The following is a 13,627-nucleotide window of genomic DNA, read 5'->3' on the forward strand; positions in this document are numbered from 1 at the left end:
AGTTCCAGGGACTTAACACCTTCTTTGGGCCTTCTTGGGCACATATATGCAGGCAAAAACATCCATATACATAAAAATAGATACAATAATTTAAAAAGATTGGGGGTTGGTGGAGAGATGGCTAAGTAGTTAAGAGTATTGGCTGTTCTTCCAGAGGATCTTGGTTTTTTTTTTTTTTGTTTTGTTTTTGTTTTTGTTTTCAAGACAGGGGTTTCTCTGTGTAGCCTTGGCTGTCCTAGACTCGCTCTGTAGACCAGGCTGTCCTCGAACTCATGGCGACCCACCTGTCTCTGCCTCTCAAGTGCTGGAATTAAAGGTGTGCACTACCACACCTGGCATGAGGATCTGGGCTTTATTCCCAGCACTTGATGATGGTTCACAACCTGGGTAACTCCAGTCCTAGGGGCTCTGATGCCGTCTTCTGGCCCCTGCATGCACAGGTATACATGCAGCAAAGCACCCATACATGTACAATTTTTTAAAAAATTAAAAATCATAAAAAAGTTATTGTAGTTTCTATCTTGTTATCCTTTACATTATTCACTCTAGGGAAACTAGTCACTCTGAGGACATGCAAATAGCAACATGGAGAGGTAAACAGGATGGGGGCATTGAGGCCTCCTGCCAGTCACTGATCTGTCAGTTATGGAAGCAAGCTACCTCTTTGGAAGTAGATTCTCCGATTACAATCAAGTTTTATGAGATGATACTTGTCAACACCATGAGTGTAGGCTAAGAGAATCCCTGAGCTTGAACTACCTAGCCTAAGTTTTCCCAAATTCTTAACTAAGAATTTGGTACGAGATGAAATTTGTTGATATTTTCAGATATTTATTTGTTAAGCTGAAACAAACCAAGCAGATTTTGAACACGGAGATGGGGTATAACAGTATTTCCTGAACTGTGGGAATGTCCTGATACCAGGCAGCAGCAGAAGGTGGAGACTCTGGGGGGAATATTAATGGAAGCCTACTGGAAGACCCCAATGGGCTGTCAGGAGGCTACCAATAAAGTTACCCTAGAAAGAAAAGTGTGGTAGGGCGAATTCTCAATGGCCCTCAAGATTCTTGCCCTTTCATGCCCTTTTGTTTGTATAGTTCTTCCCTGCCTTTGAGTGTAAGCAGGACTGGTGTGACAAAACACTGCTGTCATGGTCATGTTGTGATACAGTACAGAAAGGGTTTTTGTAGATGTAAATTATGCCTCCAACAAATTGAGTAATTCAAAAGGAAAGATTATCCTCTGTGGCTCACACAAGACCACCTGAGGGTAAACATCTATTCGTCACTTAGTACATGACTGAGATGTAGCAGGCCCTTGGTATACACGGAGGTGAGAAGATACTGTGTAGTAAATGCAAGGACAAGTCTACTTCAGAAACTTACTAAATAGTTAACGACATGGTCATCCAAGTGCACACACTGCCTCCTTGGTGAGCAAGATGGACCATGACAGAGCAGAGCAAGTAATTTATTTTTATTCCATATTATTTTTATCTGACAGTTATTGTACGAAATTAATGGGGTAGTGGGTGATAATCCAATACACTCATATGATGTGAAATGGCTAAGTCAGCAATTGGTATTTCCAATTCCTTAAGTATTTATCATTTCTTTGTGGGTAACCTTTGGCATTTTCTATTTTCTTCTAGTTCTTTATAAAATATGTAATAGAGGCTAGGTGGGTGGAACTGGAGGTGTGGCCTGTGTGGCAGAGTGCTGCATGTTCAAGGCCCTGGGGGGGGGAAACCCACTAAGTTATTATCCAGGTGTAATGGCCCACGTCTGTGACCCCAGCATTCAGGAGGCAGAGGCAGGAGAACTGTTTTGAGTTTGAGGCCACCCAGGGCTACATAGTGACTTCTAGCCCATCGTGGTTACAGTGAGAGCCTATGCCCCATAAAACTCAAACTGAAATAAACACAGTGTATGTGTGTGTGTATGAACTGTTGTAAAGTGTCAATCCTAGCGTATTGCAGAGCAGTAGTACTTATTCTTTCTGCCTTCCCCCATCTACCTGAGGGCCTTGCATATAGTCTTCCATTGAATTACACTCGCTATTATTATTTTTAAGTTTTAAAATTATATTTAGTTGTCCAAATATGTAATAACATATTAATATATAAAATGCATGATATATAGTAAATATTATTGTGAGCGAGTATGCGCCCCATGGGGCAGGTGTAGAGATTAGGTGACAGCTTGTGGGAGTTGGTTGTCAATTTCACCACATGGGTCCTGGAGAGTGCCCTGAGGTGTCTCAGGGTTGGTGGCAACAGCCCTTCTCTGCTGAACCATCTCTCTGGCAAGATCTAATAGCATTTTGTTAGTAGCCACCTCCAGAGTTGGTGGCAAGCACCTTTCCCTACTAAGCGATCTCATTGGTCCTATCTAATTACATTTTGATGGTAGCTACCTCCACCCTTCTTCTCTTCCTAGCCTCTAGTGACCACAGTCCTACTCTAAGTAAGATAATTTAATGGGAAGTAAATATCAGTAGAAATTGAGTGTGCTACTTTTTTGATAAAGAATGCGTAGTTTTGCATAACAACTTTTCTGATACTGGATCAACAGGAATTCAGACAGAACGTGCACAGATAACGCGAAGGAATAACCGATTTGGAGTGCGAGGAGAAAATCACGCCGCTGGCTTCAGTAGCAGGCTGTGCCGCCGGTTCCCAGTTCTTCCTCCAGCCAGCCATGCTTCTCTGGGCTCTCTTCCGGGCTCTTCCCGTAGATCCCAGCCGGCGTCACTGGCTTGTGTTCTTACCTAGCAAAACACGTCCGGGCTGCGGAAGGGCGGTAAAAAGACACCCAGACCCCTTTCTTCTCCCGAAACGGCTCTGCTAAGGGAACCCGGCGACGCACGTGCAGTTGTTGTGGCGTGACGTCACGAGACCTGTTCCGGAAGTAGTTGCTCCATATCCCGCCCCAACATGGCGGCGTCCAGCTACTTGGGTCAGCACCTGCTTTTGCTCAGCCTTTGATCTTAGCCTCGGCGAGGTCGGTAGGACGATGAATGCGCCGGATTTCACGGCCTCGCTGGTGGTGAGTGCAGGGCGGGGTGAGCTGCTGGGCATAGGCTCCATGGGAGCCGTGGCGGCGTCTCTGCCCTGGCGCTTTCTTCCGGGTTTGCGCAGTGGTCGGTCCTCGGGTCACTTGTCAGCTAGGTCTAGGAGCAAGCCTAGGGGTATCTGGGGAGCCTGTTCTCAAGACCAGGTGGGTCCTGCCGGGCATTCAGGGGAGACGAGGAATGCTTGACTCATTGTATTTTTTACTCAAGGCAAAAGAGCTTCTCTTATATACCACATTCACTCAGAACTTGGGAATTAAAGAAACATATAAGTAAACACTATTAAGGAAAAAACACTCATGACCCATCCAAGACACCAGCTTGCCTTTTTGCAGTATCTACACATTTAGGCCATAGTAATTTGCTTAGTTTGTTCCAAGTTTAGGCTTTGAAGAAATACTGAGCATAAATGGTTGTGTTGTGGAGTCAATAGATTGCTTAATTCCGTTGAATTATGAGAGCCAGTGCTCTTTGAGGGGCCTGTAACAGCAGGTCTAGCAGCAAATAATAGCCTCAGCAAATGCAAGACAGCCGGGCTGACCATGATTTTATTGTGGAGGGGAGGACAGAAGCGGACTAGAAATACCTTAATTTTTAAAATGCTCCTGCAAGATCAAATAGAAACCCAGAGGCATTTGGTTACAGAAGTAGCTAATGTTCTGAGTAAGAGGTTGGAGCTATAGTGGCAAACAAGAAAACCCTGGTCACAAGAGTCAGGTGTTGGAGACAGCGCTGAAGGGACTGTTGGGGTAAATGACAGGTGCGCTAGATTCAGGGTATTATTGGAATAGGTGAAAGAGAGGGGTGTTTTAGCCAGATTTTGGGGTGGTGGTGGTCATTGCTTAGATTTGTTGAAACTTGTTTAAGCCAGAATACTGAGATATAAAGAAATATATTACTTCAGGGAGCTTTCTCTTTTAGTAGGTGAGACAACAGTAGTTTTGTCAATGAAAAATAACGGTTCTCTGAAATGAGCTATGTGCTTTCCATGTTATTCAATTTGGTTCTCACAAACAACTGAAGTATTATCGCAATGTTCTAGTTTGATTTCTGTTGTGATAAAACACTGACCAAAACCAGCTTAGGGGAGGGAAGGGTTTCTTTGGCACACATGTCCTGGTCATAGCCCAGGGTTGAGGGAACTAAGGTAGGAACTGAAGCTGAGACCGTCGAGGAATGCTGCTTACAGGCTTGTTGCTCTACTGTCTTATACCACCCAGGACTACCTGCCCAGGGGTAGCACCGCCCACAGTGGGCTGGGCCCTTCCACATCATCATTGATGTTTTAAAAAATGCTCTATAGACTTGCCTACCGGCCAGTCTGATGGAGGCATTTTCTCAATTGAGTTTCTCTTTTCCCAGATGACTCTAGTTTGGAGCTTAGGCTTCATTCTAGGTAGCTCAGTGGTGGAGTCTGTATTCTTAGCTGCTTCCTGACTTCTCAGGTCAGCAACAGTAGTGGTTTCAGAAATGGGTGAGGGCTGCAGTTAACAAGACTGACTTAAGAATGAACACACAGAGGGACTAGAGATGACGTAACAGTAAGAGCACCTGCTGGTTTTGGTCTCAGCACCTGCAGAACAATTACAGCTGTCAGTAGCTGAAGTTCCAGCAGATCTTCTGCCTTTTTCTGCGTTCTGGGCACCAGGCATGAGTGTTGGTGCACAGACATCCACATAGGCAAGATACCCATCCCGTAAAAACCATTCATAAAATGAACATATAGAAAAGTATAGTCTTTTTCATTGTTTGGTAGAGGCTCAAGGTAGGTCAGTGAGTGGAGACAAGGGGTCCCTGGAGCAGGCTGGCTAGCCTGACTAGCCTTTTGATGATCTCTGGGTTCAACTGAGGAACCCTACCACAGTGAATAAAGAAGAGAGATGATGTGGAAGACTTCTGACTCAAGGTGGGGCTTTCACATACCTACCTGTACACACACACACACACACACACACACACACACACACACACACACACGCATGCAAATATGCACTCACAAATGCATACCACATACAAACACATGACTAAAACAGGTTCATTGAATTGTATGTATTTCCTTCGTAAAAAGCAAAACAAAACAATACTTTATTTTTCCCAGCAATGGAGATTAGCCTAGGGCTTCGTGCATGCTGGGTAAGTGCTCTACCACCTCTGTGTTACAATTTATATTTTGTATAGTTTTTTAATATATGTACATTATATATTTTATATTTCTTCCTTCATTTTATTTCTCCTGCCCACTCTTTACTTCCCCTACTCCCCCAACTGTTTTGTGGGTCAAGAAAGAACTCCAGCTTTTCTGCATGCTAGATACACTGTAGCTGGGCATGCTGTAGTTAGACACGCTGTAGCTGGACATGCTGTAGCTGGAAACGCTGTAGTTAGACACACTGTAGCATACAATGTACAATACACTTAATTGTATTTAATTTTCATTCAATATTATTTATCCTCAAAGCTCTTGAAGCACATGGTACTCTTTTTGCACATGAATAGACAGAAAGAAAATAGTTTCCTAAGAAGTCCCAAGGTTCTTCCAAGAAGTTGAGCTTGAGCTAGCTCTGTCTGCTAACAAATAAACCTGTGTTCCTAGGTAGTGATTTAACCTGAGAGAATTCCTCAGGAAATGGAAGAATAGTCAAGCTCAATTCTTCAGCTTCTTTTGCAATCTTAAGATCAGCCTCGTTAAACAGACTGAACCCTACAGTCCTCCTATGTCAGGAGGGGCTGACAAAAAGGAGGGTTCTGGATAAGCGTCCCAGAATACAAGTATCACTGTGATTGGGAAATTCCAGGAGATGTTATCCCCTTACTGTTGGGTTGGGGAAGCCCTGCAGTGTCAGAGGTGCTGGGTCAGCTATCTGTCTAGCAAGTTGAAGGTGACTGACCTGACTTGTTCTCTGAAGAATCTTGCATTATCCCAAGATGGTTGCTTTAAAGGCCAATGTAAACACGATTGTGAGAGGAGTGGAGGAGGTAGCTTCTACTCTAACTGGAAGGTTGGGAACGGCTTTATGAGGATTATAGCATTTGGTTGCTGCTAAGCCAGCAGACGAGATTTTGGCAGGGATATGCGTGTGTCTGTGGGGTTGGAAGGGGAAAAGAGAGTGAATGGGAAAACTGGTCTTCTGGGAATATGTTGGGTAAGAAGGGAATTTCAGACGGAGAGGAAACCCTAAGCTGAAGCAGAGACAGGAGAAGGACGTGTTTGGGAACCATAGTAGTTGGGGTGGGTGGTGCTCCAGGTTCTGCGGGAGTGCACAGGTTGCCAGTGGAGAAGAGGGAGCAAGGGTCCATGAGCACATACTCTCACTTTCTCTTTGCCTAGTGCCTATCAAGGGCAGCCAGGGGATTGAGGAGGTTTTGAAGGGCTAAGCATATTCATGTTGAATGGCTTTTACCTATGCTGTAATATTCCTGTGAGTAATAAAAAACAGTAATAATACTTAACCACAAACCCTAATCCAGGGAGGCATTTCACTTCTAGCCACCTGTGTGCTTGCTTCTAGACTTGGGTTCACACAGGGTTGTACGTCCTCAGTGTACAGTATGAACTGTAGTGTTACTTACTTGATAAAATTAAGAGCATGATGTGTGTTTCTCTGCTAGGAGAGGCACAGATCGACGTGTGTGTGTGTGTGTGTGTGTGTGTGTGTTTGGATGTTTATGTTTGTGGTCCAGAGGTCAGCCTCCACTGTTGTTCCTCAAGAGTTGCCCACAGTTTTGTTAGGTTTTGTCAACTCAATATAAGCTTGGGTCATCTGGGAAGAGAGAACATCCATTGAGGTAATTCCTCTAGGCCAGACCTGGTGGCAGAGACAGGTGGATGGATCTCTGTGAGTTCCAAGCTAGCTAAGGCTGCCTAGTGAGACTTTGTCTCAAAACAAAACAAACCAAAAGAAAATGCCTCCACCAGATTGGTCTGTAGGCCAGTCTTTGGAGGCAGGGCATGTTCTTGATTAATGATTGATGTGAGAGGGCCCAGCCCACTGTGGGTGGTGCCATTCCTGAGCACACAGTCCTGGGTGGTATAAAAAGCAAGCTGCTTGAGTCACGGAGAACAAGCCAGTAAGACACACTTGTCCATAGGCTCTGCCTCCTCTCCTGCCTGCAGATTCCTGCTTCAGTTCCTGCCCTCCTTCCCTCAGTAGAGGACTGTGGCTTGTAAGCAGGATAAAGCCTTTCCTCTCCAAGTAGCTTTTGGTCGTGGTGTTTTATCATAGCAGTAGAAAGCAAACTAAACATCCACCTTGCTTTTTGAGAGAGAATCTCTTACTGGGACTTAGGGTGCAGCTAGGCTGGCAGCCAGCAAGTCCTGGGGATCCTCCTGCTTCTCTCCAATACTGGAGGCTGGAGTTACACGTGGTACCAGACTGCTGCCATCTTGAGTTCAGCTGTGCCTGCTGGCCGACTAGCATCACAGCTGGGCATCATGATTCTTGGCATTCCATCATAGAAGGAGCCAGGTAGGAAGGTCTTGGCTTTCTCACCTGAGTATCTAGCCAATCCTTTTAGTTGTATGCAAGCTGCCCTAATTGCTAATGGCTTCCAGGAAGGGCTAGCCCAGCTGCTAGAGTATATTGGCTGGAGAAGAGTAGACGGGGCACTCCATCTCTGCAGAAGCCGCCATCCATGCAGAGTAGACTTTCAGTGCACCTGCTTGGAGGTCCTCCATGCTCTTCTGGTGACCCCACCCCCCCATGAGCTCATCCATATTCTGTAAGTAAGCCCGATAAACACATCAATTTCCTAGAGGGAGCTTTGCTGGAACTGGACTTGGGTTTGCCACTAGGAGCTAAGACTGGGGCAGGGTAGCTAGACATTGCCTAGTCTCTGTCACAGAGGAAATTCTCAAAACAGTAAGCCACCACACCCAGCATTCTACCTGGGTTCTGGAGACTGAAGTTCTGGTCCTCATGCTTTACCTAGTACACTAGGCCCTTTACCAACTCCGCTATCTCCCCAAGACCTTGTGCAGTCTCCCCAAACTCCCTCTTTACTTATTTGAGACAGTCTCTCTATGTAGCCCTGGCTGGCCTTGAACTCATAGAGATCTGCCTGCTTTTGCTTTTGCAACTATTGCTGCATAAAACATTCTTGTATAATTGAGAATTTATACCTATGGAAGAAATAATGAGGAATAAAGTAACCGAGTCAAAGGTATAATTTAAAAAATTTATTTTGCTAATTTGTCTTCAAGTAGATTGTTTCTGTTAATAGTGTCTGTAAATTCATATTTAAATCTTTTCTAATTAATTTCAATTTTATTTTCTATTTCATCATCAGTATGAGGATGTGTTTTCTCATTTTGTTGGTCATTTGTTTTGTTTTTGTTTTTGTTTTTTGAGAGGTTTTCATGATAGGGCCTCTCTGTGTAGCCTTGGCTGTCCTGGACTCGCTTTGTAGAACAGGCTGGCCTTGAACTCACAAAGATCCACCTACCTCTGCCTCCCAAGTGCTGGGATAAAAGGTGTGTGCCACCACTGCCTGGTGATCATTTGCATTTTTACTTCTTTTCTTTCCTTCTTATTTTACAGATGGGGGTCTTACTGTATTTTCTAGTGATCTCTGACTCTCAAACTGAAACGATCTCCCTGCCTCAGCCTCTCAAGTAGCTGGAATTACAGGCATGCACCACTGTCCTGGCTTGCTTGAATTGTTTTTTATTTTATTTTATTTTTTCAGAGGATGTGGTGTCGATTGGTTTTGCCTTTTGCTATTTTTAAAATGTGATATATTTTTTATAGGTTGTACCTGCTAAAATATGAATAACATCTTTTTATTGTAGATGTTGAGTGCTTTCATGTGCTGATGCTAAGAATGTATTCATAAGCAAACTACAGATTTTATAATCTACTGGGGTAGATATAAACAAATGGTATGATATGACCAACTGTATCCTTAATAATTTGGCTGAGGGTGTGGCTGAGTGGTAGAACATTTACCTAGTGTATGTAGGGTCCTGGATTCAGTCCTCAGAACTGCAGCAAAATTGACATTTAATTATTGTCTAGAAACAAGAGAATCTAGGCTCAAAAGTGAAGGATGAGGGTGAGCCCTGTAGGGCTTGCTTGAAAGGAAGAAAGCCAGATCTGGGAGTGGAAAGGCAGGGCCAGGCTTTGCTTTGAATCCTCTGGGCTGCCGGGGATTGGCAGATGGCTAGAGTGGAGACTGCCAGATGAAGTTGGCCGTTTACCCTGATGTTCCTGTCTTTAGTATGGGGAGGGGGGAGGGGGTGGCTAGAGTCCTGCAGGGAAAATGAGTGGCCATTGAGAGAGGAAACCAGGGTATAGGAAGCAGGGACAAGCAGTTGTGACATGAGGAAATAGCTGGCAGATCACTGGTGGCCCCTTGAATATACAGTCAGCCAAAATCATCAGGAGGAGTGGTTCCCCGAGAAGCCATGCTGGTGTTCTGGCTTGCCTCCTTATCCTTTTGGCTGGTGGCCAGTGTTGGGCTTGCTTACATCACACAGGTGTTTTAGGTTTTGTGCTGAAAAGAGAGAGGTGGTGGTTTTCACATTGCTGTCCAGCCAGCTTCCTTTTAAGAAAAAGATGTGGTAGCATACAGTCTTGACCTTGCCACTTTCTAGAACAACTTCTAAGCAATAGTTGCATAATTTCAAAACACCAATCCTTTCCCCTGTAGCATGCCGGCACCTCTCACACCAATCCTTTCCCCTGTAGTGTGCTGGGACCTCTCACACCAATCCTTTCCCCTGGAGCATGCCGGGACCTCTTACACCAGTCCTTTCCCCTGGAGCATGCCGGGACCTTTTCCAGTTGCTGACTTGAGGCAGAGCATTGTTGTTCTACACTTAAAGGTTTGAGGTCTTGGTTAGTTGATTGGTTGTGCACAGCTTTTGAGTTTTCTGCTCCCACCCCATTTTGTCTTGTTTTGAATTTACACCTTTTTTCAGCATAAGCCACTCTAAGTCTTGAGCTTAGTCAATTGCCCAATAGCCCTTTGGCAAACGATCAGGCAAACTGAAAGAACAAGGGAATCTAATAGTGTCTCTTATAATGCAGCTGGTGTTGGCTGTGGTTCAGCACAGAGTTCCTGTGAAATTGCACGCATTCCATAGAGGTTTTGCTTAAATGTTAACTATATTGTGTGGCTCGACAGATACTCTTAGATTCTCTGTTTTTCATCTTGATAAAGTTAAATGACATCTCTGTTATAGAAGCTTGAAATTCACACATGCTTTTCACTTTTGCTTCCTGTTCCACTAGATCACTAGATTGTATCTGGTCATTTTATCATCAGAAGATAAGAACTGTGATGAGAAAAGGTTTTGAGAATCAATGCCTGCACTGCAGCCCTACATTCAGAGAATAATTCATTGATTAAAGCTTACCACCTGATAGCCAGCGCCTCTCTGAACTTGCTGAAGATTAAAGCAAAAATTACAGTGCGGCTTGTTTTTAAAGAGTCTGTGTGTATCACATGTTCTCATCAGATTTTGTTCTGTGTTCTGAGAAATGGAGAGCAGAATATTTACTTGCTGAACTGCTTAAAAATCCTTTAAAATAAAAAAAGTAACAAGGATGTCAGCCAGTGGCTCAGCTCCAATGTTTCGGTGAGCCTCTCGTAGGATGATGCATTCAGTCACCCTGTCTCCACAAAGAACCACACATTCCTGTCTCTTGTTTCTCTTTCTTATTCCTTTGTGACTTCGCCTCTGATAAGCTTCCCACTGCTGGTCCTGGAGTGAGTGGGTGCATGCCACTGCACCTGGCCTAGTCATTCTAGTGCCATTTGCAGTGCTTTCCCGACAATCCCTTTGGTGACATCTTTATAGGTCATTTCACTTCATAGTCTTTAAAGTGTCAGTTGGGGCCAGGCTTCCCATGACCCATTGATTTCTGCATATGACCTATTGTGGTTTTCAGAAATGATCTCCATTTGCTGTGGAGTGAAACTTCTTTAGTGAGAGGTGACAGCTACCTTTACCTGTGACTATCTTAGAATCGTCACTTCTGCATCTTAGAGTGCAGATAGGAGTTAATGCTGGTCTAATAAAGTGACGTAGCAGGCACTCTTGTAAGATTCATGACCTCGCTAGGCCCAGGTAGTTGGTTAGGTCTCTAGTACCAGGCACGATGCTCTTCCTGCTGAGTGGGGCCTTGAGTCCAATTAGACAGGAGGTGGTTACCACCAAGACAGAGTGCCACTCCTGCACCTTTAGGGATCGCTTGCTGTGGTGGTCATTGTTAAAGTTCACTGGTGTCATTGCAGAGGAATTTGTGGACTGAAAGATGTGAGGTGTCTGTTTAAAGACTTCCCGCGGGCTGGGGACGTAGGTCCAGAGAAGAGTCCTTGCCTAGCATGGGCAGATAGATGTTCACAGCCCCAGTCCTGCATGGGAGAAACAGAAGAAAAGACTACTTTCCCCTGTCCCTACATGGCTGAGAGCTCACTTTCTCTTTTCTCTTCCCCCTCCTTTTCCACAGGCTGGAGGGGTAGCAGGTGCCTCCGTTGACTTGATATTATTTCCTTTGGATACTATTAAGACAAGGCTGCAGAGTCCCCAAGGATTTAGCAAGGCTGGTGGTTTTCGTGGAATATATGCTGGTGTCCCTTCTACAGCTGTTGGATCCTTTCCTAATGGTAAGGGTGTTAATAGTCACATGGCTCAGAAGCCAAGATAATGGATTTATTTTCAGATTAGTATAAGATATTATCTACATAAAATTCCTTATGTGTTACAGCTGATCTTCTGAATTTATTTTTTGTTCTTTGTGGGCATGAGGTTATTGTATTCAATTGTATTCATTGAATGAATGAATGAGGTTATTGTATTCAATTGCTGTATCCCCCATATCTGGTTGCAGTCCTTGTTCTGAGAATCTCCTATCTCAGTGTTGTGTAAACACTGCTCCACAGTTGTGCCCTGATATGCTAATGAAGCAGTTTACAGCCACTCACTGAGCAGGGTAAGGAATAGGGCTGGACTTCCTTCCAGCCATGGGAGGGGGAGTGAGGGGAGGACGTAGGGGATTCAGACCCAGGCAAATGTCCAGGAGGGACCAGGAGAGAGAGCTCAGCAAGGAAAGGTACACAGTGCAAATATCTCTGGGATATAAGCTGGGAGGAAACCAAATTAGCTTAGACGGTTAAAACTAGATTAATAACTGCTCAGTTCTTGTCCTGTGAAGCTTGTTTAAATAATATAAGAGTCTCAATTATTTGTGAGATAGCCAGGTTAAGAGAGAAATTGAGAAACACAGTTATGTAAAAAATAACAGTTCTTTGATTATTTTTAAACAGAATGCAGAGTGTTGTAGATTCCATTCTAGGATGTTCATATGAGGAAAAAAGGAACAAAAAAAATAATCTTTTAAAAACATTTTTGCTGTTAAAACCCCCCAGTTAGAATCTTTAAAATGTTGCTTTTTAAAATCATGATTCCTTAGCTCAGTGGTTTCTAACCTCATCTGCGCATGAGAATTCTTGGGCAGCTCTATAAAGGAGTGTTGAAGGCCCTACCAGGTGACCCCAGCATGAAGCTGGTTTGATGATCATGGCTTTGGGATGTAAGCAGGTGCAACAGAGAGGCATTGCTTATCTTAAATTACTCTTAGATGAGGCAGGTGCTTTGCCATTTTGTCCTGGATACTCCACAGCTGATGCCTGTTGTTTGGGTTTTAAAGTGTCCTGACTTTCGGTGCTTTCATTTGGTAATCAGGATGATGTGTTTTCATTTAATCTACTTTTGAGTATATCTATTTCCAGTAACTTACCTGACTTTAGTTGTTTACCGATGGATGCTTTATTTTACTCTTGGATGGAGTCCAGGACCTTGCACATGCGAAGCAGGCAGTGCTCTCTTGAGCTGTATCCATTTCCCATCTCCCAGTCCGTGATGGATGCTTCTGATGCTCAGAAGTAAACTAAGGCAACTAGCAAAAATGACACACAGCATGCGTCTACAAAACCATGGGTCTAGGGGCTTCTTAAATCCTGGGGTTCAGTTTCTCTCTTTCCAGGGTAACGGATGAGTATGTTAACCTGGTGCATAAATGTCCAGTCTTTGAACATAGCCTTCACATAGTGCAGAGAAAGAGGAGTCTTTCCATCCTTTTGTTGTCCCTTTACCTTGTCCCCCATGCTCTAGGAGTCACTATCGGGGTTACCCTTGACTCTTAGTCTGTCTTAGTTCTTTGAATATTAGCTAATGAACTGTTGTTGAACCCCCGCTTTTCATACTGCATGTTTCTAAGTATGGGCAAAGGCATAGGGTTGTCCCAAGTAGACATAAGTCAACAAAGAGCTTAGCATCACTGATCCCAGTGGCCTGCCTGCAGAGATTGTGGCTTAATTAATCTCAGCTCTGTCCAGGACACTGGTGATTTAAAAAGAACCCCAAGGAGAGCCCCTTCTGTAGACAAGTTTAAGGACCATTGAGCAGGAGAACAGCAAAGGAATCTGCCCTGTGCTCACAGCTTTGGGTCACCGGTTTTTGTGTCTTTCGTGGTTCTTTAGATCACTCTCATGTTGGGGCAAGGATTCAGGCAGGTGTGACATCACTGGTGGTGTACATGCTCCATGATGC

The 13,627-nt window shown here is 44.2% G+C and overlaps 1 protein-coding gene across 1 annotated transcript in view; it reads left to right on the plus strand.

The window, feature by feature from the left end:
* The first annotated feature begins 2,917 nt into the window (after window positions 1-2,917).
* Window positions 2,918-13,627, plus strand: part of Slc25a26 (solute carrier family 25 member 26) — a 130,633-nt gene continuing 119,923 nt past the window's right edge. Inside the window, exons 1-2 of the mRNA XM_051154948.1 lie at window positions 2,918-3,047; window positions 11,526-11,682. Of these exons, the coding sequence (XP_051010905.1) occupies window positions 3,015-3,047; window positions 11,526-11,682 (190 nt within the window). The 5' untranslated portion in view covers window positions 2,918-3,014. The remainder of the gene's footprint in view (window positions 3,048-11,525; window positions 11,683-13,627) is intronic.

The sequence above is a fragment of the Acomys russatus genome, chromosome 13, assembly GCF_903995435.1.
Source record: "Acomys russatus chromosome 13, mAcoRus1.1, whole genome shotgun sequence".
NCBI lineage: Eukaryota > Metazoa > Chordata > Mammalia > Rodentia > Muridae > Acomys > Acomys russatus.